Source organism: Scyliorhinus torazame, chromosome 12 (assembly GCF_047496885.1).
Source record: "Scyliorhinus torazame isolate Kashiwa2021f chromosome 12, sScyTor2.1, whole genome shotgun sequence".
Taxonomy (NCBI): Eukaryota; Metazoa; Chordata; class Chondrichthyes; order Carcharhiniformes; family Scyliorhinidae; genus Scyliorhinus; species Scyliorhinus torazame.
This window is the reverse complement of record NC_092718.1, coordinates 140,421,012-140,448,853: the sequence shown is the minus strand read 5'-3', so window position 1 is coordinate 140,448,853 and position 27,842 is coordinate 140,421,012. Positions and strand designations below refer to the sequence as shown.

At 46.1% G+C, this 27,842-nt stretch overlaps 1 protein-coding gene across 6 annotated transcripts in view; it reads left to right on the top strand.

Moving 5' to 3' along the window:
* The window catches only part of rcc1l (RCC1 like), a 225,259-nt gene that overhangs the window by 5,113 nt on the left and 192,304 nt on the right, over positions 1-27,842 (top strand). For all 6 annotated transcript variants that reach the window (XR_011933644.1, XR_011933641.1, XR_011933643.1 and 3 more), the window contains exons 2-5: positions 10,702-10,831; positions 11,839-11,967; positions 15,870-15,936; positions 26,219-26,270. Coding sequence is in view for 2 of the 6 variants with exons in the window: in XM_072469102.1 (XP_072325203.1) it covers positions 10,702-10,831; positions 11,839-11,967; positions 15,870-15,936; positions 26,219-26,270 (378 nt within the window). In the remaining 4 variants the exon portion in view is untranslated. The remainder of the gene's footprint in view (positions 1-10,701; positions 10,832-11,838; positions 11,968-15,869; positions 15,937-26,218; positions 26,271-27,842) is intronic.

Below are 27,842 nucleotides of genomic sequence, written 5' to 3'. Positions count from 1 at the left end.
GAAAAGAACAAGAACAGGTGAAGGATGAGGTGGATATTTTTGGTTCAAGAAAATTGGCGGAGTTACCCCAGAAAGATATAGAAATAAAACGGATAGATCAGAACGCATACAAAGAAGAGTATATACCAGAATGTTATCACCTTAAAAATGATGTCTTGATGAGAAAATGGAAACTTTGACATATGCAGACGGATGAAAAGTGGGCAGAAGTTCATCAAGTGGCATTGCCGGAAGGATATAGAAAGGAGGTGTTCCGAGTAGCACATGAGGGTACCGTCGGACATTTTTATTGGCCTGGACTACATGAGATGTGTTAAATTGTGTGATCATGTCACACATGTCAAGTGATAGGGAAACCTCAAGTGGTGATTAAAACCAGCACAGAATCTTTTACCAAGGTCTTAATTGATTGTGTAGGACAGCTTCCTAAAACAAAAAAGTGGGAATCAATTATCTTTTGGCTATAATGGATGTATCTACTAGATTTCCAGAGGCTATTCATTACGCAATGTTACAGCTAAAAGGATTGTGGTGGAATTGTTACATTTTTTTACTAGATATGGACTACCCACAGAAATATTATCGGATCAAGGATTAAATTTTACATCAAGGAGGTTAGGGGATAGCTCAGGAGTTTAAACAACTTAAATCAACTGCGCACCATCCAGAATCGCAGGGAGCATTAGAACGGTGCATCAGGCATTATAGACAATATTGAGGGCTTATTGTCAAGATTATCCAGAGGGATTGGCTTAAAGAAATTCCATTCGTACTGTTTGAAATTAAGGGATGTACCTAATGAGTTAACCAAATACAGTCCATTTGAACTAAGTTTTGGCCATGAAGTAAGAGGACCACTTAAATTGATTAAGGAGAAATTGGTGAGTGAGCAGTCTGAAACTGTATTATTGGATTGCATGTTAATGTAGGGAACGGTTAAATAGAGCAGATGAATTGGCTAGACAACATTAAAAGTTGCACAGCATGTGATGAAACAGGAAGCGGACAAGAAAGCAAATGTTCATAGTTTTTCTAGTGAAGATAAAGTTTTAGTATTGTTTCCAGTGGTAGGTGAACCTTTAGATCTGCCAAGGTTTTGTGGACCTTATTAGATTGAAAGGTGCCCCGAAATGACACACAATCATTCAAAGTGGCTATCGATGTGATGTGGGCGTAGCAAGAAGACGATGAAGGGATAGAGCGGCCTATTGGGTATTTTTCCCCAAAATTAAATGATCATTAGACAAAGTAGTAAAAGGGAGATTTTGAGCTTGGTGCCGGCTTGCAACATTTTAACATTTATGTTACCAGCAATTCGTCTGAAACAATTATATATACTGATCATAATCCATTGACGTTTTTTGGAGAAATTGAAGAATAAGAATGCCAGACTCTTTCCGATGTAGTTTATTATTACAGCCATTGAATTAGAACTTATACATGGGCGGCACGGTAGCATAGTGGTAGCACAATTGTTTCACAGCTCCAGGGTCCCGGCTTGGGTCACTGTGGCGGAGTCTGCACGTTCTTCCCGTGTCTGCTTGAGTTTCCTCCGGATGCTGCGGTTTCCTCCCACCGTCCAAAGATGTGCAGGTTAGGTGGATTGGCCATGCTAAATTGCCCTTAGTGTCCGAAAAGGTTAGATGGGGTTACGAGGATAGGGCGGAGTAGTGGGCTTGGGTAGGGTGCCCTTTCCAAGGGCCGGTGCAGACTCGATGAGCCGACTGGCCTCCTGCACTGTAAATTTCTGATTCTATGATGATGTGGCAGGATGTGAAAATGTGATGGCCGATGCTTAGTCACAAATGTAATATAGAATATAGAAAAATACAGCATAGAACAGGCCCTTCGGCCCACGATGTTGTGCCGAACCTTTGTCCTAGATTAATCATAGATTATCATAGAATTTACAGTGCAGAAGGAGGCCACCCGGCCCATCGAGTCTGCACCGGCTCTTGGAAAGAGCACCCTACCCAAGGTCAACACCTCCACCCTATACCCACAACCCAGCAACCCCACCCAACACTAAGGGCAATTTTGGACACTAAGGGCAATTTATCATGGCCAATCCACCTAACCTAGAACATCTTTGGACTGTGGGAGGAAACCCACGCACACACGGGTGAGGACGTGCAGACTCCGCACAAACAGTGACCCAAGCCGGAATTGAACCAGGGACCCTGGAGCTTGTGAAGCAATTCTGCTATCCACAATGCTACGTGCTGCCCTTAAGAACAAAATTAATTTACACTACATCATTCTACCGTAATCCATGTACCTATCCAATAGCTGCTTGAAGGTCCCTAATGTTTCCGACTCAACTACTTCCACAGGCAGTGCATTCCATGCCCCCACTACTCTCTGGGTAAAGAACCTACCTCTGACATCCCCCCCCCCCCCTATATCTTCCACCATTCACCTTCAATTTATGTCCCCTTGTAATGGTTTGTTCCACCTGGGGGAAAAGTCTCTGACTGTCTACTCTATCTATTCCCCTGATCATCTTCTAAACCTCCATCAAGTCGCCCCTCATCCTTCTCCGTTCTAATGAGACAAAGGCTAGCACCCTCAACCTTTCCTCGTAAGACCCTACTCTCCATTCAGGCAACATCCTGGTAAATCTCCTTTGCACCTTTTCCAAAGCTTCCACATCCTTCCTAAAATGAGGCGACCAGAACTGTACATAGTACTCCAAATGTGGGCTTACCAAAGTTTTGTACAGCTGCATCATCACCTCACAGCTCTTAAATTCAAATCCCTCTGTTAATGAATGCTAGCACACCATAGGCCTTCTTCACAGCTCTATCCACTTGACTGGCAACTTTCAAAGATGTATGATGTATCAAAGATGCCACCTAAAATGGCTGATTCCTTATTAATTTGGCCAAAATCCGATTTAAAATGGCTAACCGAAAAGGCTGATGGGAAAAGCAGCCAACAGGACACAAACGGACAGATGCAGACAGAATAGCGTATTCGGCTCTGGGGAAGTCGGCCCAGATCGATACTCAAGATCAATACTCAAGACCATTAGCAGCACATCACCCAGACATCTGCAGTTTAATCGGCTATCCCCGGGAACAATTGCAACATATTAGCAATTGAATGCCGGGCCCAGACCTGTCGGCGCCTGCAGTGGCCGAAACAAAGACAGGTGAACGACCACCCCCCGATCGAGGAATCGCCCCGTTATTGGACATATCGAACCCAGTGATTGGGAACAAGTCCAATCACTTGGGACTCAGGGTCAAGGGCCGCCCCCGAGAGGTGGGAAGCCCCGGGGGCCCCTATAAAGTGAGGGGGCCAAGTTCAGATCGCTCCTCTCTCTCTCTCCCATCTGCTCGTAGACCTTCGCAATAACATCAACCAGAAACTGTAAGTTTGACTCCAGCGATCGCTACCCGATAAAGACTCCTGGCCAACGGCCTGTATCAGCCTTTTTGAATCCCGCGGGCCAGATCCGATTCGATAAGCCATTCGTTTCCCTGACCTGTTGGGGCCCTTCCTAAAGTTAAGTATTGGCCAGTAGTGGTAGGTTTCTATATAGATAGTAGGATTATTGTGTAAGCATTACTTGTTGTATATAATAAATGACCGTTGATTTCAATCTTACGAAGTGGTGTGCTGACTTATTAATCATAACTCGAGTTTGAACCACGTGGCAAGTATCAGAAAGATACCTGGCGACTCGTGAGCAAAGGTGACAGAATTAGAGCTAATAAAACTAAGGCTAAAAAGAGCAACAGAACATAGACCCCAAGATCTCTCTGCTCCTCCATATTGCCAAGAACTCTACCGTTTAACCCTTTATTCCGCATTCATATTTGTCCTTCCAAAATGGACAACCTCACACTTTTCAGGGTTAAACTCCATCTGCCACTTCTCAGCCCAGCTCTGCATCCTATCTATATGTCTTTGCAGCCGATATCAGCCCTCCTCACTATCCACAACTCCACCAATCTTCGTATCGTCTGCAAATTTACTGACCCACCCTTCAACTCCCTCATCCAAATCATTCATGAAAATTACAAACAGCAGAGGACCCAGAACTGATCTCTGCGGTACGTCACTGGTAACTGGGCTCCAGGCTGAATAATTTGCCATCTACCACCACTCTGACTTCTATCGGGTTAGCCAGTTCGTTATCCAACTGGCCAAATTTCCCACTATCCCATGCCTCCTTGCTTTCTGCATAAGCCTACCATGGGGAACCTTATCAAATGCCTTACTAAAAATCCATGTACACTACATCCACTGTTTTACCTTCATCCACATGCTTGGTCACCTCTCAAAGAATTCAATAAGACTTGTAAGGCAAGACCTACCCCTCACAAATCCGTGCTGACTATCCCTAATCAAGCAGTGTCTTTCCAGATGCTCAGAAATCCTATCCTTCCGTACCCTTTCCATTACTTTGTCTACCACCGAAGTAAGACTAACTGGCTTGTAATTTCCAGCGTTATCCCTAGTCCCTTTTTGAACAGGGGCACGACATTCGCCACTCTCCAATCCCCTGGTACCACCCCTGTTGACAGTGAGGACGAAAAGATCATTGCCAACGGCTCTGCAATTTCACCTCTTGCTTACCATAGAATCCTTGGATATATTCCGTCAGGCCCGGGGGACTTGTCTATCCTCAAGTTTTCAAAATTCCCAACATATCTTCCTTCCTAACAAGTATTTCCTCGAACTTACCAGTCTGTTTCACACTGTCCTCTCCAACAATATGACCCCCTCTCATTTGTAAATACTGAAGAAAAGTACTCGGTTCAAGACCTCTCCTATCTCTTCAGACTCAATACACAATCTCCCGCTACTGTCCTTGATCGGACCTACCCTCGCTCTAGTCATTCTCATATTTCTCACATGTGTAAAAGGCCTTGGGTTTTCCCTTGATCCTACCCGCCAAAGATTGTTCATGCCCTCTCTTAGCTCTCCTAATCCCTTTCTTCAGTTCCCTCCTGGCTATCTTGTATCCCTCCAGCGCCATGTCTGAACCTTGTGTCCTCAGCTTTCACATAAGTCTCCTTCCTCTTAACAAGACATTCAACCTCTCTTATCAACCATGGTTCCCTCACTCGACCATGTCTTCCCTGCCTGACAGGGACATACATATCAAGGGACAGGTAGTACCTGTTCCTTGAACAAGTTCCACATTTCACTTTGTGTCCTTCCCTGACAGCCTATGTTCCCAACTTATGCACTTCAATCCTTGTCTGACAACATCGTATTACCCTTCCCCCAATTGTAAACCTTGCCCTGTTGCACGCACCTATCCCTCTCCATTACTAAAGTGAAAGTCACAGAATTGTGGTCACTATCTCCAAAATGCTCCCCCACTAACAAATCTATCACTTGCCCTGGTCAAGTACCAAATCCAATATGGCCTCCCCTCTGGTCGGACAATCTACATACTGTGTTAGAAAAGCTTCCTGGACAACACTGCACAAACACCACCCCATCCAAACTATTTGATCTAAAGAGTTTCCACTCAATGTTTGGGAAGTTGAAGTCACCATGACTACTACCCTGTGACTTCCGCACCTTTCCAAAATCTGTTTCCCAATCTGTCTTCCACATCTCTGCTACTATTTGGGGGCTTCTCGAAAACTCCTAACAAGGTGAGTGCACCTTTCCTATTTCTGACTTCAACCATACTACTTCATTAGGGGGATACTCCTCGAACTGCCTTTCTGCAGCTGTTATACTATCTCTAATTAACATGCCACCCGCCCCCACCTCGTTTACCACCCTCCCTAATCTTATTGAAACATCTATAACCAGGGACCTCCAACAACCATTCCTTGCCCCTCTTCTATCCAAGTTTCCGTGATGGCCACCACATCGTAGTCCCAAGTACCTATCCATGCCTTAAGTTCACCCACCTTATTCCTGATGCTTCTTGCGTTGAAGTATACACAAGTATACATAAATGATAAAATATTAAAACATGCTGCTGTGCAGAGAGACCTGGGTGTGCTAGTGCATGAGTCGCAAAAAGTTGGTTTTCAGGTGCAACAGGTGATTAAGAAGGCAAATGGAATTTTGTCCTTCATTGCTAGAGGGATGGAGTTTAAGACTAGGGAGGTTCTGCTGCAATTGTATAAGGTGTTAGTGAGGCCACACTTGGAGTATTGTGTTCAGTTTTGGTCTCCTTACTTGAGAAAGGACGTACTGGCACTGGAGGGTGTGCAGAGGAGATTCACTAGGTTTAATCCCAGAGCTGAAAGGGGTTGGATTACGAGGAGAGGTTGAGTAGACTGGGACTGTACTCGTTGGAATTTAGTAAGGATGAAGGGGGGGAATCTTATAGAACACATAGAAGATTATGAAGGGAATTAGACAGGATAGATGCGGGCAGGTTGCTTCCACTGGCTGGTGAAAGCAGAACTAGGGGGCATAGCCTCAAAATAAGGGGAAGTAGATTTAGGACTGAATTTAGGAGGAACTTCTTCACCAAAGGGTTGTGAATCTATGGAATTACTTGCCCAGTGAAGCAGTAGAGGCTCATTCATTAAATGTTTTTAAGATAAAGATAGATAGTTTTTGAAGAATAAAGGGATTAAGGGTTATGGTGTTCGGGCCGGAAAGTGGAGCTGAGTCCACAAAAGATCAGCCATGATCTCATTGAATGGTGGAGCAGGCTCGAGGGGCCAGATGGCCTACTCCTGCTCCTAGTTCTTATGTTCAACCCATCTCCGTGCCTGCCAAATACTTTCCTTTGTCAGTGTTCCCTTCCCCACTGCCTCACTACACGCTTTGGCGACCTGAATATTGGCTATCTTAGTTGCTGGACTACAAACCCGGGTTCCCATTCCCCTTGCCAAATTAGTTTAAATCCTCCCAAAGAGTACTAGAAACCTCCCTCCCAGGATATTGGTGCCCCTCTGGTTCAGATGCAACCCGTCCTGCTTGTACAGGTCCCACCTTCCCCAGAATGCGCTCCAATTATCCAAATACCTGAAGCCTCTCTCCTACACCATTTCCTGCAGCCACGTGTTCAACTACACTCTCTCCCCATTCCTAGCCTCGCTATCACGTGGGGCCACTGCAACAAACCAGAGATGACAACTCTGTCTGTCCTGGCTTTTAACTTCCAGCCTAACTCCCTAACTCGTTTATTACCCTCCACACCCCTTTTCCTACCTATGTCGTTGGTACCAATGTACACCACGACTTCTGGCTGCTCCCCTCCCCCTTAAGGATCCTGCAGACACGATCCGAGACATCCCTGGCCCTGGCACCCGGGAGGCAACATACCTTCCGGGAGTCTCACTCGCGACCACAGAATCATAGATTATCATAGAATTTTACAGTGCAGAAGGAGGCCACTCGGCCCATCGAGTCCGAACCGGCTCCTGGAGAGAGCACCCTACCCAAGGGTCAACACCTCCACCCTATCCCCACAACCCAGCAACCCCACCCAACACTAAGGGCAATTTTGGACACTAAGGGCAATTTATCACGGCCAATCCACCTAACCTGCACATCTTTGGACTGTGGGAGGAAACCGGAGCACCCGGAGGAAACCCACGCACACACGGGGAGGACGTGCAGACTCCGCACAGACAGTGACTCAAGCCGGAATCGAACCTGCGACCCTGGAGCTGTGAAGCAATTGTGCTATCCACAATGCTACCGTGCTGCCCACATCTCCTATCTATTCCCCTAACCATTGAATCTCCTACTACTATTGCTTTTCTATTTTCCCCCCTTCCTTTCTAAGCCCCAGAGCCAGACTCAGTGCCAGAGACCTGGCCGCTAGGGCCTTCCCCCGGTAGGTCATCCCCCCCCAACAGCATCCAAAACTGGTATACTTGTTTTGAAGGGGAACGGCCACGAGGGATCCCTGCACTGTCTGCCTGTTTGTTTTCTTTCCCCTGACTGTAACCCATCTCTTACCAGAACTCTTGTCCTGTACCTTGGGTGTGGTTACCTCCCTGTAACTTCTCTCTATCACCCCCTCTGCCTCCCGGATGATCCGAAGTAGCTCCAGCTCCAGTTCCCTAACACGGTCTCTGAGGAGCTGGAGTTGGGTGCACTTCCCCGCAGGTATAGTCAGGAGGAGCATGCAACTGGCTTAGCCTCCATCCCCTCTTACCTTACAGAATATAACTACCCTGTGGACCAACTGGACCTCCGCCCTCCGACTCTGCTCCCAGTCAGCTGCACTGTAAACTCCTGGCTCCCTTCTCGCTCTTTGCCGAAATGTAGGAAACAAAATGAAAGGAGCACCTTACTCCTTCCTCACCTAACTCCCTCAGTCACCAAACTCCTGCACTATAGCACTCAAATTCGAGGCCAAAGTTCAGCACTCCCTCAGTCACCAAACTCTCACTATAGCACTCAAATGCACCACATTCAGCACTCCCTCAGTCACCAAACTCTCACTATAGCACTCAAATGCACCACATTCAGCACTCCCTCAGTCACCAAACTCTCACTATAGCACTCAAATGCACCACATTCAGCACTCCCTCAGTCACCAAACTCTTACTATAGCACTCAAATGCACCAAATTGAGCACTCAGTGCAAACAAAGTCTGCACTGTAGGGGATCACTGTACTGTGAATCTAGCCTCTGAAAACTGGGCCAAATCCAATTAACTAATTAACAAGCTCCAGCTGCAAGTACCTACAAGTAGAACCTTTGTTTGAAGCTGATTGAAAATTCACCACCTTCTAAACCAAACAGCAGCTTTTAAGTTAATTAACTAAATAAAAGAAAGACTAGAATTAGATAAAAAATGAACCCTTGTACTCCCTCAGTCACCAAACTCTCACTATAGCACTCAAATGCACCAAATTCAGCACTCAGTGCAAACAAAGTCTGCACTGTAGGGGATCACTTTTATACTGTGAATCTAGCCTCTGAAAACTGCCCTCATCCAATTAACTAATTAACAGGCTCCAGCTGCAAGTACCTACAAGTAGAACCTTTGTTTGAAGCTGATTGAAAATTCACCTTCTAAACCAAACAGCAACTTTTAGGTTAATTAACTAAATAAAGAAAGACTAGACTTTAGATAAAAATGAACCCCTGTACTCAGTCACCAAACTCTCACTATAGCACTCAAATGCACCAAATACAGCACTCAGTGTAAAAAAAAAAGAGAAGTGGGTTCGATGGTGGAAGACAAAGAATTAAAATGGACTATTATTGTAAATGTTTGCCTGGTTTGATGTTTTAAAATGTATGTATGTTTATTGTCAAGTGTTAGGAATGGGGAAGTGAAAAGGTGAAAAATGAAACCACCTCTGAAGTTGATGGTTTATTTTTTTTTCTTTGGGGAGGTGTCATGTGAGTATCCCTTTAAGAAAGGTTTGGTCTCTTATCATATGACTTGTAGCACGGCTTCAGTGATGTCATTTTGTGGGTGGAGCTGGACTGTGGCTGTCAGGTGAGAGGGAGTTTAGTGTTTGAGTTTCAGTTTTTGTTTTTGTTTTGTTGCTTTGAACTGCAAGAATAGAAGTGTTTTCTGTTTTCCTCTGTTTTCATTTAAAAGCTGTTCCAGTGGAAAACACATTGGGTATGACAAACTCCCTTGGTAATTTTAAAGATAGAGTTGCTTTCCAGAAGGAATTTGAAACTGCTGGTCGAAACTGGATCAGAATCTCGGGGAAGGACAAGTTCTAGTCAAGTGTGCTGGGCATTGCCCTTGAAAGGGGTTTTGGCTTATTAGATTTTGTTATTGAATTGGAACAGCTAATGGGGGAATTCATTAGTTGTTATATTCATAGATTACTGTAGCTGTTGGGCAGTCTTTATGTTTGTAATTGATTAAAAAATTCTATATAGATGTATACGTGTTAACTACATTCTTAGAATAAATCTTGTTTTGATTAACACGCCAAGGGGATCTGATGAATCACACTTGAAGGCTTTTGTGCACATCCTAGCCAAATTCAACGTAAAGGTTATAGGTCAGGTGAACTTCATAATGCACTTTGAGGTTTCTAAGCCCTGGCCCATAACACTGGTGAAGGTGTTGTCATGGAGAATGCACCAGTTGATGGTGATTGACTGTTAATTATCAAATGTTATTTGAAATTTAAACCAGGCATCTTGATTGTGGTCAAGGCATTGCCTTGAGGCATGAACAGAATAAGTGACCGCTTTTGCTGGTTCATTAATGAGAATCTACTTGCCAATCAATCAGCACTCTGTTTATACAGTACAAACATATTGTTTTCCATTGGCCCAAGACAGAAAGCTTTGGCAAAATGTCTCTTTTCAGCAATAGTATAAGCAATCTGTTTACTCTTTATTTCTTATGTCCATGAATGGTCACAAAATGGTACAATTTCATGTTGGTTAGGGGAAAGTGGAGGGAGAAGAGAGGGAGTTGCAAAGGGAGGAGAGAGAGTTGAAGGGGATGGTGTTGGAGACAGTGAAATGGAAGTGCAGTGCACGTTTGGAGGAGATTGTGATCCTCTTACTGGAATGACAATGAGCAGTTGGGAGAGGTGGGGTAGGTTAGGTGACCCAGTGACCAGGATTGGGCGAGTGTTCTGATTACCTGCCCAGCAGGTCAGAACAGACCTAAGATGGACCACTTACACAGGGCCCAGCTTATGGGCCTAGGAATTGTGTTTTAAGATTTTGAAGGTTTTACGTCATTAATTGTTCTGTGAAATTTGTGAGAAATTAATCCACCGTAGAAATGTGTACAATACCATCTTTGTGTATCTTTTTAATAGATCTCATCTGCTGCTTGTGGCTATGGATTCACTTTACTGGCTTCACAAACCTGTGACATCACTAAAGTCTGGGGAATGGGTCTGAACAAAGATTCCCAGATTGGATTTCATTGGAGTCGGGGAGACAGGAGTGAGTTGCTGTATCCAGGGATGGACAATGTTCTATGTTTAGTGTTTGCTTTTATTCAATTGGAGATTTGAGTTGGGTGTGCGGTGTTGAGACACTCATGGGATTATCTAGAACAAGCTTGTCCAACCTTTTTGTGTTGGGGATGGGGGCTATTTCAACATTTTTCTTATTCGAGGGGCTGATGAGCAAGTCTCTAAAAGATAGTTTGGTACAAAATTAAACATGAATTTAAAAAAAACCTTGGATATAAAAATAAACGACTTGCTGAGCAAAAAAACCCAATGAATAATAAATAAAGATGAGTATTAGAGTGTAATGGGGTGTTTCTGTGTGTCCAGCTCACTCACAATTTCAGGATCCTCACCCTTGCCCATTGTGAGAGTGGATACGAGTGTGTGTGGGTGATGAGAATCCTGAGCCTGGGAGTTAATATGGATGATAAGGGAATAGTGTAGATGGGCTTTAGAGTGGTTTCACAGGTCGGCGCAACATCGAGGGCCGAAGGGCCTGTACTGCGCTGTAATGTTCTATGTTCTATGTTATGGGTGCCCCCTGCAGGGGGGCTGCCCTTCGGTCCCTGCCCTCCTTAGCACTACACATTGCTGTTTATCAAAATCATGTTAAAATCGGCATACAGTGAGCATGGCGAAACAGGTAATGTTTGTTTCAATTGTTCCAGGTCATTATGGATGATCTTAATTACCAATCCCTGTTGGAAACCTCCAACATTTCCCTCTGTAAAAAGTAACTGATGAGGGAATTGATCCTTCAATTCTAGAACCTAATTTTTTTAAATTTGTAAGATGCTGTGTTTTATAACCACGACCTCTCCTAGGTGGTGTGGCTCGTTATCTGTGTGAATGTCTTGAGGCGCGAAGCCGTGCTATGGGATAGTATTGTTTGATGTGAAACAGAACCAAGATCTTCAAGTGGATAAATATGAAAGGATGCTCTGCTTCTGCTCCAGTGAACATGTTGTTATGTTACTGTTTTGAATTCTGTTTCAGCCAAGGGTTATGAATTTGTCCTGGAACCGTCTCCAGTCCCATTACCTCTGGAGAAGCCTCAGGAGACCCGTGTGGTCCAGGTGTCCTGTGGGAGAGCACACTCACTGCTGCTGACTGATAATGAGGGAGGTCTGTATCTGCTTTTTCTACATAATTAATTCAGCCTTTATTCTCTGTGTTATGGAAAGGAGAGAGAGTCAAACTGAAGTGCTTTATTTTATCACTGCTGTTTTAATTTTGAAGTAGATTGTCGTGTTTTTCCAAACACATTATGGAAATCAATTTTCAAGTGTCTCATAGCAAATTTTCTTTTGGGTTAAATCAGAAGTATTGTTTACTCATACATTCAAACTCCCAGCTGGGCCAAGAGTATCGTGGCCAGTTCAGGGCACCACATTTTAAGAAGGATATCAAGGCATTGGACAAGGTGCAGCAGAAAATTCCTAAAATGGTACCAGTGATAAAGAACTTCAGTTATTTGCTAAGAGCAGAGCACCTGCTAACCTTGGAGAAGAGGCGGTTAAAGGGACATTTAAGAGAGGTTTTGACATTCATGAAGGATTTGAAAGATTAAATAAGGAGAAACTGTTTCCCCTAGCAGAAGGGTCCGTAACCAGAATATGCAGATTTAGAACTGGCAAAAATACATTGGTGTGATGATTTTTTAATGCAGAGCTGTCTGAACACACTAACGCACTGTCTGAAAGGGCGATGGAAGCAGATTGAACAGTAACTTCCAAATAGGAATTGGATAAACATGTGGACAGGAAAGATTTCCAAGGCTGTAGGGAAAGAAAGCAAGGGAATAATTGGCTAACACTTTCAAAAGAGCCAGTACAGACAAAATGGGCTGAATGGTGCTTTGTACTTCTATGGTCTGTTGTGGGTCAAGTGCTCCAAGCATCTGAAGAGGGATAGTTAAACACCATATGTTGCTGCCATTAGTTTGAGAAATCTACATTTTCTGCAGTGTTGATGATGGTAGAGTCTCAGATGTCTACAAGGAACTATAATGAGAGCTGAGGATACACAGCCGAGGCCCTGAAGCTTAAGTGGGAAGAGGAGCTCGGGGGAGGGGGGGGGGGGGGGGGGGGGGGGGAGGGGGCAGGGGGGGAGATGGAGGACGGTGTCTGGGCAGAAGCCCTGAGCAGAGTAAACACGACCGCAACATGCGCCAGGCTCAGTCTGATCCAGTTTAAGGTCGTGCACCAGGCCCAAATGACGGTGGCCCGGATGAGCAAATTCTTTGGGCTGGAGGACAAGTGTGCTAGATGCGCCGGAGGGCCAGCTAACCATGTACACATGTTCTGGTCGTGCCCTAAACTCGGGGTATTGGCAGGGATTCGCAGATGTCATGTCCCGGGTTTTGAAAACTGGGGTGGTAATGAGCCCTGAGGTGGCAATCTTTGGGGTTTCGGAGGACCCGGGAGTCCAGGAAGAGAGAGAGGCCGACGCTCTGGCCTTTGCTTCCTTGGCAGCTTTGCTCCCTCGCGACGAATACTGTTAGCATGGAGGGACTCGAAGCCCCCGAGGGCTGAGGTATGGCTATCGGACATGGTGAGCTTTCTTGGCCTAGAGAAAGTCAAGTTCGCCTTGAGAGGTTCGCCACTAGGGTTCGCCTGAAGGTGGCAGCCATTTATTAACTTATTCGCTGAGGAGTAAGTGTCAGCGGGGGGGGGGGGGCGGGGGCTAGGTTAGAGTAGAGTAGGGGGATATTGAGGCAGGTCCTTGCGTGAACAGAGCAATGGTTTGCACTATGTTTAATTTGTGTCTTGACCTTTTTTTGTACTGTACAATGTCACTTTTTCTATATGCCTAATATACCTCAATAAAATTGTTTATTAAAAAAAAAATGAATCCTCAAAAAACCTTGACTGACAAAGATGTCCCCCAGCAATTTCCTCCCTTGCTTCCCTCAGTATTCTGGGGTAAATCCCATCAGTCCCAGGAGACTTATCTACCTTAATATCTTTTAAAAGACCCAATACCACCTCTTTTTTTAATGCCTGGAACTCGCTACCGGAGGAGGTGGTAGAAGCAGGGACGATAGTGACATTTAAGGGGCATCTTGACAAATACATGAATAGGATGGGAATAGAGGACCCAGGAAGTGTTGAAGATTGTAGTTTAGTCGGGCAGCATGGTCGGCACGGGCTTGGAGGGCCGAAGGGCCTTTCCTGTGCTGTACATTTCTTTGTTCTTTGTTAACTTGTTTCAGACTGTCCACACACCCTACCCAAGAATCATCTTCCACAAAGTCCCTTTCTTTGGTGAACACTGATATAAAGAACTCATTTAGTACCTCACCCATTTCCTCTGGCTCAACCCATAGATTCCCCCCCACTGTCCTTAAGTGGTCCAATCCTTTCCCTGGCCACCCTCTTGCTTTTTACAAATGAATAAAAAGCTTTGGGATTCACCTTAATCCTACTTGCCAAGGACTTTCCATGACCCCTTTTCATTGTGAACTTTTCACGTTCACAATATTCCTTGTTAACCAAGGCTCCCTAAATTTCCCATATTTATCCTTTATTCTCTCCTGAATGTGACTTTCCTGAATCCTAATCAACTGTCGTTTGACAGACTCCCACATGTCCGATGTTGATTTATATTCCAACAGCCGCACCAAATCCAAATTCTTCAATTCCTGTCCAATGTTATCGTAATTTGCCTTTCCCCAGTTCAGCACCTTAACACGAGGGTTACCCTCATCCCTGTCCAAAAGTACCCTAAAACGTACGGAATTGTAGGGAAACCAGCTCCCACCGACCTGGGATATGGAGTGCATAGGATCTTATGTTTCTCAGGTACAGATCCGTTGTTCTTACTCATTGCTTGATGAACCTGCTGCAACCACTCACTGTATAGGTTAGGACTGCCAGGTTGTAAACCAGTCAATTGCGTACTTTGCACCTTCCTCCTTCGGTATCAAACCGAAAATCTCTTTGTTGTACAGGACCTGGCCCTTGAGGGTAGTCTGTAAGAATCAAAGAATCATAGGACGGCATGGTGGTGCAGTGGTTAGCACTGCGCACTACGCCTCTGAGGACCCGGGTTCTATCCCGGCCCCGGGTGGAAGTCTGTGTGGAGTTTGCACTTTCTCTCCGTGTCTGCGTGGGTTTTACCCCCATAACCCAAAGATGTTCAGGCTAGGTGATTGGTCACATTATATTGCCCCTTAATTGGGGAAAAACAAAATAATTGGGTACTATAAATTTATTTTAAAAAAAATAAAATCAAAGAATCACTGCAGTTTCATTCGGCCATTGAGTCTGCACTGACCCCCTCAAAGAATTCCCTACCGAGGCCCACAACCCATCCTATCCCTGGAACCCAAAAACCCCACCTACCTGGAGAATCAAGGGTTAAAGATCTTCAGAAAATACATTATGCTTTTAAGTTATACCTCGTAGATCTCTTTTCTTTCCTATCTCATCCTTGTGTTTGTGAACATGGTTACACTGACCATGTTGCTATGGCAAATGCACAAGGAAACTAATGTCCCCCTAAACTTTTGTTTATTCAACAAAAAGATGCAGTCCTAAGTGAGCTGAGAATGGCACTAACAACCAATTCAAGATTATCATTTGAGCTCCATCTTGTTAGAAGCTCCCTGTATTCTTATGCCGATACGTGTCCTTTGCTTACAAACTGAATATGTCCAGACATATTATATCAGAGAGCCATCCTGCCAACCAATCAGCATCCTTTCTCTTGCTGTCTAAATTGTTGTTCCCTTTGAAATTTGATATTCTTGTGTCTGTCCTAATGAGTCCGAAACTAAAAGCTTTGACAGCTGGTCTCTCTTTTTAACAATGCTCACGTTCTGCACCACCAAACAGAATGCTCAAAAGTTATTGTATAATTGTTTATAATTTGAAAGGCTGCACAGTGGATATTGGCAAAGGAGAGGTCCCCTCTGCAATCTTTGTATCTCTTCTTTAGACCACAGTTTGGTAGCCCTGCCAAATGTTGATGCTTTTTGATGAACTGTTGATAGTTGTTATTGAAATTTGTCTGTTTCTTTGCAGTTTTCAGTATGGGAAACAATGCCTATGGCCAGTGTGGAAGAAGGATCGTGGACAGTGAGATTTATAGGTGGGCTACCTTCTAGAGTCATAGAGGTTTACAGCATGAAAACAGGCCCTTCGGCCCAACTTGTCTGTGCCACCCAGTTTTTACCACTAAGTTAGTCCCAATTGCCTGCATTTGACCCATAACCCTCTACCCAGCTTTCCCATATAACTGTCTAAATACTTTTTAAAAGACAAAATTGTACCCACCTCTACTACTGCTTCTGGCAACTCGTTCCAGACACTCCCCACTCTCGGTGTGAAAAAATTGCCCCTCTGGACCCTTTTGTCTCTCTCCCCTCTCACCTTAAACCTATACCCTCTAGTTTTAGACTCCCCTGCTTTTGGGAAAAATGTTGACTATCTACTTTGTTTATGCCCCTCATTTTATAGACCTCTATAAGATCACCACTAAGATCCTACACTCCAGGGAAAAAAGTCCCAGTCTATCCAGCCTCTCCTTTCACTCAAACCATCAAGTCCCGTTAGCATCCTAGTAAATCGTTTCTGCACTCTTTCTAGTTCAATAATATCCTTTCTATAATAGGGTGACCACAACTGTACACAGTATTCCAAGTGTGGCCTTACTAATGTCTTATACAACTCCAGCAAGACATCCTAACTCTTGTATTCAATGTTCTGAGCAATAAAACCAAGCATGCCGAATGCCTTCTTCACCACCAATCTTCTACCGCCAATCAGACCTGACTGGGTGAGGACCAATTATCAGATGAACCTATATTTATTAGCAGGAAATGGATGAGGGCGGACAATATCTCAGCATAGTGTGTAAGAGAAGTTGTGCAACAGAATCCTTTGAATGGTAAAGGTCCACCACACATTCACTGGGTGGTACCAGGGATGTAGATGATGTAGTTGAGGAGACAGAGGTTAGAAGTTAGATTTTTTCAAACCATGAGAGGGTTAACGGGTGAGCTAATGCATATTTTGGGATTATGTTAAAGTAAACAGTGATTGGACTTCCGGTGATGACTATGTGCTGAGCAGTCGCACGTCAGGTGGTTCTCCTCCCGCGGACCTGCAAAATAGCCACTTTTCATCGAAAAGTCGCCAGAAAAATCAACAACCCGTTCCCCCAACCTCCGTAAAACAGGGGGAAAAAAGAGAGAAGGGCAAAATGCCCGGAAAAAGTCAGTCCAGGGGCCGACCAGGAGTGGAAGGAGCCTGGAGCAGAAACAATCAGACGAGCCAATCAGCGCACGAGGCGGCGGAGCCCAAGTTTCGCCGGAGCGAGAAGGGCAGACCAGCTGCACACTAAGCCCTCCCTCAAGGGGGGGGTAGTTGGATATCAGAAGCACTGAAGAAACGCAGGCAGGATCCGAAAATGGACATCCAGGCAGCATGTGTGCCAGGCAGTGGCCGAAACCCTGGCACACATGCAGCTCGCCCTGGAGTAAGCGGAAAAGAGACTGGAGACCGACGAAGCAACGATCATAGACCTGGAGAGAGCCACAACTGACCACAGTGACCGGGGCGTTGCCCTTGAGAAAGAGGTGGAAAGTTTGGTTGCGACACATGGCAATTTAAAAAGAGAAGTTGAGGACCAAGAAAACCGGTCAAGGCGACAATACCTGTGGATCGTGGGCCTACCGGAGGAGATCGAAGGTAGGGACCCCACAAACTATGTGGCCCAGATGCTGGGCAACCTGGTGGGCAGGGAGACTTTCCCCAACCCACCAGAAATAGACCAAGCACACCGGTCGCTGCGACCGAACCCCAAAGTCAGCCCCAAAGCCGGGGACCAACCAAGGGCAGTAATAGCGAAACTACGCCGTTACCAGGACTGGAAGAGAACCCTGTGCTGGGCCCGATAGTCCAAGAACTGCAGCTGGGAGGGACACAAAATTAGAACTTACCAAGACATTGGGGCTGACCTAGCCAAACGACGGGCCGAATTTAACCGAGCAAAGGCCGCGCTGTACAAGAAGGGGGAGAGAGGGGGGCGGGCTAAAGGAAGGGGGGGAAAGGGGGCGGGAGGGGTCAAGGGGAAATAGGAACAGAAGGAGAATGGCAGTATGGCTACAAAGGGCCGCAAACAAAAAAGCACTAAACAATCACCTAGAACGGTCTCTGAGCGAAGGGAGACCTCGGAGTACAGGGACATATCCATGTGGCGGATGCATAATTGGTGGCCATGTTTGGTGCCCCCTGGACAAAGGGAAACGCTGGAGCGCAGGGTCCGGAGCACATGGGGAGAACAGTGACCACGGCTCCCTAATAAAGGGAAACCCCGGAGTGCAAGGGCGCCTCCACCAGATAAGTATGGTTAATCCCACAGGAGCGGGGGGGACAAAAAAACCCCCACCAGGATAGTGGCCTGGAATGTCAGGGGACTTAACGGTCCAGCGAAAAGATCCACATTCTTCACCCACCTGAGAAACATGAAAGCCAAGAGACACAGCTGAGAGAACAGGACCGACTGCTGGTAAAGAAGGCCTGGGTGGGACCATTCCTGCGATGGGACGAGGGCCAGGAGATAGCCGATTTGCTAAATAAGGGGACGATGTTCACGGCGACAAGGACAGTTACAGACCCTGGGGGACGGTACGACATGGTCAGTGGTGCCCTAGAAGGGGCACCGGTAGTCCTCGTTAAGTCGGCGACATGGAATTCATTAAAAAGACCATGGCGGAAATCCCCGAGCTAGATATGCACCGACTGATCATGGGGGGAGGGAGGGGGACTTTAACTGTTCACAGGACCCGCGGGCGGACAGGTCGAATCCCAAAATGGGAAAGACCTTCAATACGGCAAAGGAACTCTTTATGGAGCAGATGGGGGCGGTGGACCCATGGTGGCCGACAAGGCCTTTAGCGAGAAAATCTCACAGGCCACAGACATTCGTACATAAAGAACAACCAGAACGGGAAGGCCTCACCCTCCATGCTCTGGGAGGCGTTAAAGGTGGTGATCAGGGGAGAAAGTATCGTCTTTAAAGGGCGAAGAGACAGGGAGGAGAGGGCAGCTAGGCACCAGATAATTGACTCCATACTGGAGGTGGACCGTAAAGACTCAAGAGGCCCTGACCGTAGAGCTCCTGGTGGAGAGGAAAAAGCTACAGATGGACTTTGACCTTGTAGCCACCTGGGTTGGCCACTTCCCGACTTAAAATGGAGAACCGCAAAGACTGAAGGGAAATTCAGCCAACACAGGCAAAGACTAGCAAGCACAGAAATCATGTGTATTGAAACCTGCAAAAAAACCCAGACCGCACTGAAACCAGCAGCCATCTGCATAGTAATGAGCAATCCCAAGGCAAAATTGCAACAGTTAAGGTGAATAAAGCCAAGCCAGACTCCTCGGCGCCAGCAGGAGCCAAGACAAAGGAAGGCCAACGGACACTTAGGGACCGCCCAGCGATCAGGGAACCGCTCCAGCATTGGAGAAATCGATCCAAGTGATCGGAAAGTAGTCCAATCACTTGGAACTAGGTACGGGGTCCGCCCCGAAGGGCGGGAAGCCCCTGGGGACTATAAAGTAAAGCCCCCAAGTTCAAATCGTCCTTCTTTGGCAGGGTCACTCAGCAGCTCGAACCAACCCTTGACCGTGACCTGCCTCGCTGCCGCATCAACTAAGTAAGTCTCAAGTCAACGCTCGCTACGAGATAGGTGCTCCTAGCTACAAGTCCATACTAGCTTTTGAATCCTGCAGACTCAGGACCAGAAAGAAAGGCCATTTGTTCCCCTGACCTGATGGGCCAGTCCGAAGCTAAGTAGTGATAGGAATAGCCTAGAAAGTAGAGTTTATGCATGAGTAGTGATTTACTGTGTATAATAAATGTGTTTTGGTTTGAATCTTAATAATTGGTGTGTTGAGTTGTTGATCATTACTTGAACTTGAACCTCATGGCAGTATCATGAAGATACCTGGCGACTCTAGAGCAAAGTTTAAACAAACAGAGCAAGTTACGATTTAAGAGCTAACCAAAAGTTAGCAACAAATTGCTCTCCACAAGGAGAGCAGTGCACCAACTCCGCCAGGCACGGGGAACCCTATACAGATACGGAGACAAAGCCAGCCGCCTGTTGGTACACCAGCTGAGAAAGCAGGCTGCCACAAGGGAAATCGCACAAATTAGAGACAGCAGAGGCACATTGGAAACAGACCCAAAGTCAACAAAGCCTTTGAGGCCTTTACTGGGGGCTGTACCCAGCAGGGGACTCGGTGATGAAAGAGTTCCTCAACGGACTGGACATGCCAATCGTGGGGAGGATAGGAAACAGGGCCTGGAAGCATCACTAGAACTGGGAGAGATCATGGAGAGTATTAGCTCCATGCAGGTGGGGAAGACGTCGGGACCGAATGGCTTCCCCATGGACTTCTACAAAAGATTTGCGACAGCACTGGCCCTGCACCTGCGGGAGATGTTCACAGACTCACTGGCGAGGGGCACACTGCCACCTACACAACCTCGCTAATACCTAAAAAAGACAAAGACCCAACAGAATGCGGTTCCTACAGACCCATCTCGCTACTAAATAGAGACAGCAAAATATTGGCCAAAATCCTAGCCAAGAGGCTGGAGAACTGCGTACCAGAGCTGGTCGCAGAAGACCAAATGGGCTTTGTCAAAGCATCGAACATCGGATGCCTACTGAACGTGATCATGACCCCATCCGGGGAGAGGACACCAGAGGCAATCGTCTCCCTCGATGCAGAAAAGGCCTTTCACAGTGTCGAATGGCAATAACTCAGAGGTACTGGAGCGGTTCGGGCTCGAAACATTATTCACCGTCTGGGTGAAGCTCCTGTACAACACCCCCCTGGTGAGCATACGGACGCCACCAGCTCCCAGTACTTCCAGCTGCACAGGGGCACAAGGCAGGGATGCCCTTATCCCCGCTGCTGTTCGCCTAGCTATCGAACCATTAGCGATCACACTCAGAACAGCAAAGAACTGGAAGGGGATCCGAAGAGGAGGCAGAGAGCATAGAGTCTAGCTCTATGTCGATGACTTGCTCCTCTGAAACTCGGACCCACAAAGCAACATGGAAGGAATCATTGCCCTCCCGAAAGAGGCTACAAACTCAACATGAGCAAAAACAAGATCTTCCTGGTGAACCCGCAAGGGGGAAGGGCAGCGCTGGTGGGCCTGCCGTTTAACCAGGCCCGGCACAAATTCCGCTACCTGGGTATCCAAATCACTCATGACTGGATGGGGATCCACAAATGGAACCTTACCAGTCTGACAGGAAGTCAAAAAGGAGCTGCAGAGATGGAACACAGTCCCACTCTCCCTGGAGGGGAGAGTGCAGATGATTAAAATGAACGTACTTCCCAGGTACCTCTTCCTACTTGGATCCATCCCAATCTATATCCCCAAGGCCTTTTTCAACTCGCTGGACAAACTAATTGGTGGCGGGCGGGGAGGGGGAAGGGGGGGGGGGGGTGGGGGGAAGAATGCAAGGATCCCAAACAAGGTCCCACAGAAAACTAAATCCAGGGGGGGTCTAGTCCTCCCAAACCTGCAATACTACCACTGGGTAGTGACCGCAGAGAGAGTGATGGGATGGATAAAGGAGCCAGAAGCCGAGTGGGTCTCCTGCAAGGGAACCTCCCTCCGGGCCCTCATCAAGGCAGCACTCCCATCCCCACCCAAGAAGTACTCCAGTAGCCCAATGGTGGTGGCAACACTCCAGTCCTGGAACCAGCCACAACAACAATTCAGCTGAACCGAACCATCTCACAGGTTCACGTCGGCACTCACTGCCACCACCTTTTTAAAAAGTGAAGACAAGACAGGAGGCTTTAAAACATACTAGAGAAGGAAACAAGGACATACCTACGACCGCCGTGGCGGTCACTACTAAGAGAATTACTGGACGCAGACATTCTAGGCAGAGGGAACTGTAGTGACATGTACGGAAGACTGATAGAGAGGGCTGCGCCAAACTGGACGCGACAAGGAGGAAGTGGGAGGAAGACTTGGGGTTTGAAATAGGGTGGGGATTCTGGAGGGAAGCACGATACAGGGTCGCACGATACAGGGTCAACTCTACCTCCACATGCACAAGACTCAACCTAATGCAACTAAAAGTGGCACATAGAGACCACTTGGGCAGAACCCGAATGAGTAGGCTCTTCCCAGAGGTGGAGTATAAATGTGAATGGTGCCAAGAAGGCTCGGCCAACCACGCCCACGTTCTGATCTTGCCCCAGACTTGCCGGGTACTGGACAGCCTTCTTCAAGGCAATGTCCCAGGTGGTGGAGTTGAGGGTGGATCCATTCCTGAAAGTAGCGGTCCTTTGGGTATCAGAGCAGCCAGATCTCTTCTTGGGGAGGAGAGTCAACACCCTTGCCTTTTTCCTCCCTTGTCGGCTGCCATAGAATCCTGTTCGGCTGGCGGTCAGCAGCACGACCTAAAGCTGCAGACTGGCTGTCCGACCTATTGGAATTTCTCCAAATTAAGAAAATTTAGATTTCTTAAGGGAACATTCCTGCCTGGCGAATGTTCCCTTCCAGTCGGGGAACACTTCAGCAGTCGAGGGACAGCACAGAATCGTTGTGATTATCCCTCTCTCCAGTTGCTCCGTCTGGACCTGTAGACTGAATTACCTGCAGTGACTCGCATTCAAAGTATCGTATTTGGACTTTAACCTGGTGTAAGACTTATTACTGTGCTCACCCCAGTCCAATGCCGACATCTCCACATCATTATTTCCTACCACAAGTGATCTGCCAGTGAATAATATTTAGGTTGTTCAATCCTGTGCAGAACCCCGCCCTTCAAGGCCTTAGTTACTTTACCTATTTTCTGGATGCCCCTTCATCAGCCAGCAAACACAGCAGCTGTATGGGTAATGTGTTCCTTCACCCCCATCATTGTTACTGGAGCTGGATGAAAGTGTCCCTGTCTCACTTTGCTATCCTGTAATCAGCATGCTTAAAACAAAACTCTACATGCTACAATGTGTGGCAACACAATGTTGTGACCGACTGTTTGATGTAACTGACTGAGGCTTCAGCAAGCCTGGCAATTAGCATTCCAAGGTGTCTTGCAGCAAAGCTCTGTATTAAAGTAGTGAGAACTCGCAGCTTGTGCAAAGCAGTATTTAACCGTACCTGTGCCGTGGCTCTGCATTATTTACCTTGTATTATGACACCCTGGGCAAGTGTGCAGTCAGTGCCAGCCCCACAGACACGGGAGTCCAAACATAAGTGAATCAACCAATAATTTGTGTTGTCAGAAGATGTGTATATCTAAAGAAATAACAGGATAATGGTCTACCAAATCCCAAAGTCCCATCCTACCCGCCAACCAAACAGGCACACAAGGTAAGGGGTGGTGAGGATAAGAAAATGGGGATTAAAGGGTAGGTTTGAGATGACTCTTTGCTGCTGTGGTTTGGGCCTCTGGGATTTTCAGGTCGGCACAGTTCCATCTCACTGCCACCAGATGGAGCTGGGTAGAGGGATTTTCAGGCCGGCCGATTCCAATCGCTGGCCAGCAAATAGCGCTGTGCACAATGTTCAGATCGGTGCAGTTCTGCTCTTCCACAAGATGGAACTTTCGCCTCTCTGTAAGATTAATACCCTGGAACTAGCAGTCTTTCACTTGCCTCATTTCTGTACAAGACTCTGGCTGGCTGGCGGTTTTAACACAAATGCCTCACCTTAAGCTTCAATTTTGACCTCTTCCCAGCCGCTCAGATACAGAGTTAGAAGGTTACCGACCTGTGGAATATAGCTTGCAATTTCACATTCAAGAGATCTCTTTCCCAGGTATGTTTTCTCTCGCTATCTATTAAAAAAGAAAGTCTTCAGAGGTTTAACTAGAATGTCTTTTAAAATCGTCTGGCAGGGAGATGGTCTTCTAATTCCTTTCGAGCTGTATTCAGATCAGTGCAGTTCATATTGCCGACCACCAGATGGTGCTGTACACAACGCTCAGATCGCTGCACTTCAAAGAATTTGCAGTGCAGAAGGAGGCCATTCGGCCCATCGAGTCCTTCTACCACTAGATGGAGCATTCACTTTCCTGTGGAAACATTTCAGTCTGCCTTAGTAAACTCTGGTTTTATTTCCTTTGTCTTCAGTGGGTTTGGCTATGCGGTCTGGTCTGGAGGATGTTAGCTATGCGGAGAGGCTGAATAGACTCTGACTGTTTTCATTAGAACAACGGACGTTGAGGGGCGACCTGATAGAGGTCTACAAGATTGAAAGACATGGATAGAATGGATGGGCAGGCACTCTTTCCCAGGGTGGTGGGGTCAGTCACGAGGGTGCATAGGTTTAAGGTCTCTGGGGCAAAGTTTAGAGGAGATCTGCGAGGCAGGTTTTTTTCACAACGGGTGGTGAGTGCCTGGAACACATTGCCAGGGGAGGTTGTGAAAGAGGTTGTGGAAGCAGATACATTAACAGCATTCAAAAGACATCTTGACAAATACATGGATAGGATGGGCATGGAGGGTTACGGCACTAGGAACTGCTGAGGGTTTTGGCCAAGGGCGGTATCATTACCAGTACAGGCTTGGAGGGCCGAAGGGCCTGTTTCTGTGCTGTATTGTTCTTTGTTGAACTTTACACCAGTACACTGGCCATTCTTTGAGGAATATTCTCAGTTTAAGCTTCAATTTTGAGCACTTCCCAGCCCCCGACACACACAGTTCGAAGGTTACTGACCTTTGGGAAAACAGCTTGCACTTTAACACTCAAGATCTCTTTCCCAGTTCTGATGGCTGTCTGTGTCCCTTTAAACCAGAAAGTCTTCACAGATTTGGCTAGAATGCCTCTTAAAACCGAGTGGCAGGGTCCTTACTCGCTGGTTTTCCTCTCAGAACTGTACCAAAAGATGGAACTCTCCAGAAAGTTTCCGACTGGCTTCACCAACCACAGGCCACGATAGGAGATGGCCGAAAATTCCACACCAACCGATTGGCTGCTTGCTAAGTCTATCAAACGCCATCACGGGTTCTGCCACAGAACCGAAAGGGGACGTGTTGGAATCTTTAATTTGAGAGGAATCTTAACCTGCCGAACTACGCCAAGTTGGGGAAAGCTTAGTTGAATCAAAGTCCTGGTGCAATACGACAAGTTGAAAGATTTGTAATATTTCTGGACTATGCCAAGTTGTTAGATTCCTAGTATTATTCGACTGTGTAAAGTTGAATGAATTTATATTATTTCTACTTTTCTGTTACCAGTAGCACTTTGCGAATACTGGGACTCAGCAGAAACTTCAGTTAAAACTTCTCAGGTGCCAATAAGAATTGTTTTATTTGTCTTCTATTGATTACAATTTGAAAGTCATTTAAAAGGCAATTCGTAGACAATTCGAAGCTTTCAGAGAATTACAGACATTATCTTTTTGCTTAGGTAGACAGCTCGAAAGTAACTTTTAAAAGGTCAAAGTCTGGAAATGAAACATGAAGAGAGAGAGAGCTAATCTTCAGCTAAACTCAAACTCAAAGTCAAAAGTACACTACATCACTGACACAGACTAACACCCCGGAAAAGACATCTCAACACTAACTAACAGAAAGACAACACAACACAAAGACTATTAAGGACAAAACTGACTAAACTAACAGAAAGACAACACAACAACACTAACGAACAGAAAGACTGACAGACTACACACAACACAACACTAAAATGGCGGGCGGAAACTTTTCAGTTATACACTTTCATGTCTGTTTTAAGTCATCTAATCATACCCCAATATAATCCTAATTGGTTTGGGTTAGACTCAAACACATTTGATTTGATGGCAAGCCGTCCATCTTCAATGTGCAACATCAGCTTTTAATTGTTTCATGTCTGCATGTTATGGAATGTGATATTCTGCTAATCTTTACCGACAAAAACTGGTCTTCTGCTGATTTAGCTGTTATCTGCATTGTGAACAATGGCGCCTTTATGTTGCTATGGTGCCTGCTTCGTCCTTGATCTGATTACTGGTACAGCTTGTGTTTTAATGTCACACTGACTTTGAAAATATGCATTAGCCAGAACAACGGACCTCAGTAAAAGTGAATTATGCTGTATAAATGGGTATTTAAAACTGGGGCTTAATATTTATGCTTAAACAGCTATCTTTTACCTATATTATTTGTATTAGAAATACCTGGCTTCTACAGGACGTCTTGGCCTGTCCAACTTGATGGGGAGTTCTAGCTCTGCCTAAAATTTCTAATTTAACAGTAATCCCAATTGGCGCAGTATGATTGTAGCAGCTAACCAGAAGACTGTAGATCACAGCAGCAGGACAGGGATAAAAATGGGGGGACAGGGCAGACGGAAGGTTCTACAACACTATCCTAACACATGTTTTTTTTTTCCCCAGTGGCAGCCAAATTATTCACCAGATTGAAGACTTGGATAACAATGTTGTTGAGGTGAGGTTTAAAATCTTGTTTTTATCTAAATTTGATGAAAACTCCAAAGTGCTTGTGAAAGATCACAAGATAATGTCTTGAAAAAGATTGTTGGTTTGCACTTGTCATGTTTACGTGCTATTTAATACAGATGCCAAGCACAATGTGATAAAAAGATGCATTATTCTCGGGTTTCAGCTGGTAAGGATTCCTTTTAATTCAATTACAACACCATCTGAAATTATAAAGCAGCTACATTCACTTCCGCATGACCAACAGAGTGTTAAAGCTTTAGCCTCTGAATAGCAAACTGAGGCAGACGTCAAGCCATACATTCAAACTAAACGGGCTGTAGTTTGTTCACTACTAGCATCCCTTTTCAGTGGCGATTATTCCCTGGTCTGAGTCCAGACTCTTCCCAGCACAGTGTAGATCAGTCTGGATGCATCTCCATATCATTTTTCATAGAATTTACAGTGCAGAAGGAGGCCATTCAGCCCATCGAGTCTGCACCGGCTCTTGGAAAGAGTACCCAATCCGAGGTCAACACCTCCACCCTATCCCCATAACCCAGTAACCTCACCCAACACTAAGGGCAATTTTGAACACTAAGGGCAATTTATCATGGCCAATCCACCTAACCTGCACATCTTTGGACTGTGGGAGGAAACCGGAGCACCCGGAGGAAACCCACGCACACACGGGGAGGATGTGCAGACTCCGCACAGACAGCGACCCAAGGCGGAATCGAACCTGGGACCCTGGAGCTGTGAAGCAATTGTGCTATCCACAATGCTACCGTGCTGCCCCAACTTTTCTGTCAACTTTTCTGTGCCCTACTTATTCAGACAGCTCAGTAAAACGTTCATTTGTTAACATTGTCACGCCACTCTGGGCAAGTGCCCCTTTCTGGCCCCAGAGTCCCAACACAAGTGAATTAACCAATAATTTGTATTAAATTTCTGAGATCTTTAGCCCTTCACTATCCAGTGATGTACAGGCACCAGATTTGGAAGTTAAACACAACAACTCTATATATGTAACCAAAATAGAGCTGAAACATGCAGTACTTGTAACAACAACAAAAAAAATAAAAATAAAATAAGACCCATTGGTGTGAGGTAAGTGCCATATTATTATATTTTTATTTTATTTTTAAAAATGGATTTATTTATCAGATCTTGGTTGGAGGTTAGAGGGATGGCAGGGAAGGTAGTGCAATGTTCCTCCTGCAGGATGTTTGAGGTGAGGGATGCCGTTAGTGTCCCTGCTGATTTTACCTGCAGGAAGTGCTGCCATCCCCAGCTCCTCCAAGACCGAGTTAGGGAACTGGAGCTGGAGTTCGAAGAACTTCGGATCATTCGGGAGGCAGAGGGGGTCATAGATAGCAGCTTCAGGGAATTAGTTACACCAAAGATTGGAGATAGATGGGTAACTGTAAGAGGGACTGGGAAGAAGCAGTCAGTGCAGGGATCCCCTGCGGTCGTTCCCCTGAGTAACAAGTATACCGCTTTGGATATTTGGGGGGGGGGGGGGGGGGGCTTACCAGGGGTAAGCCATGGGGTACGGGCCTCTGGCACGGAGTCTGTCCCT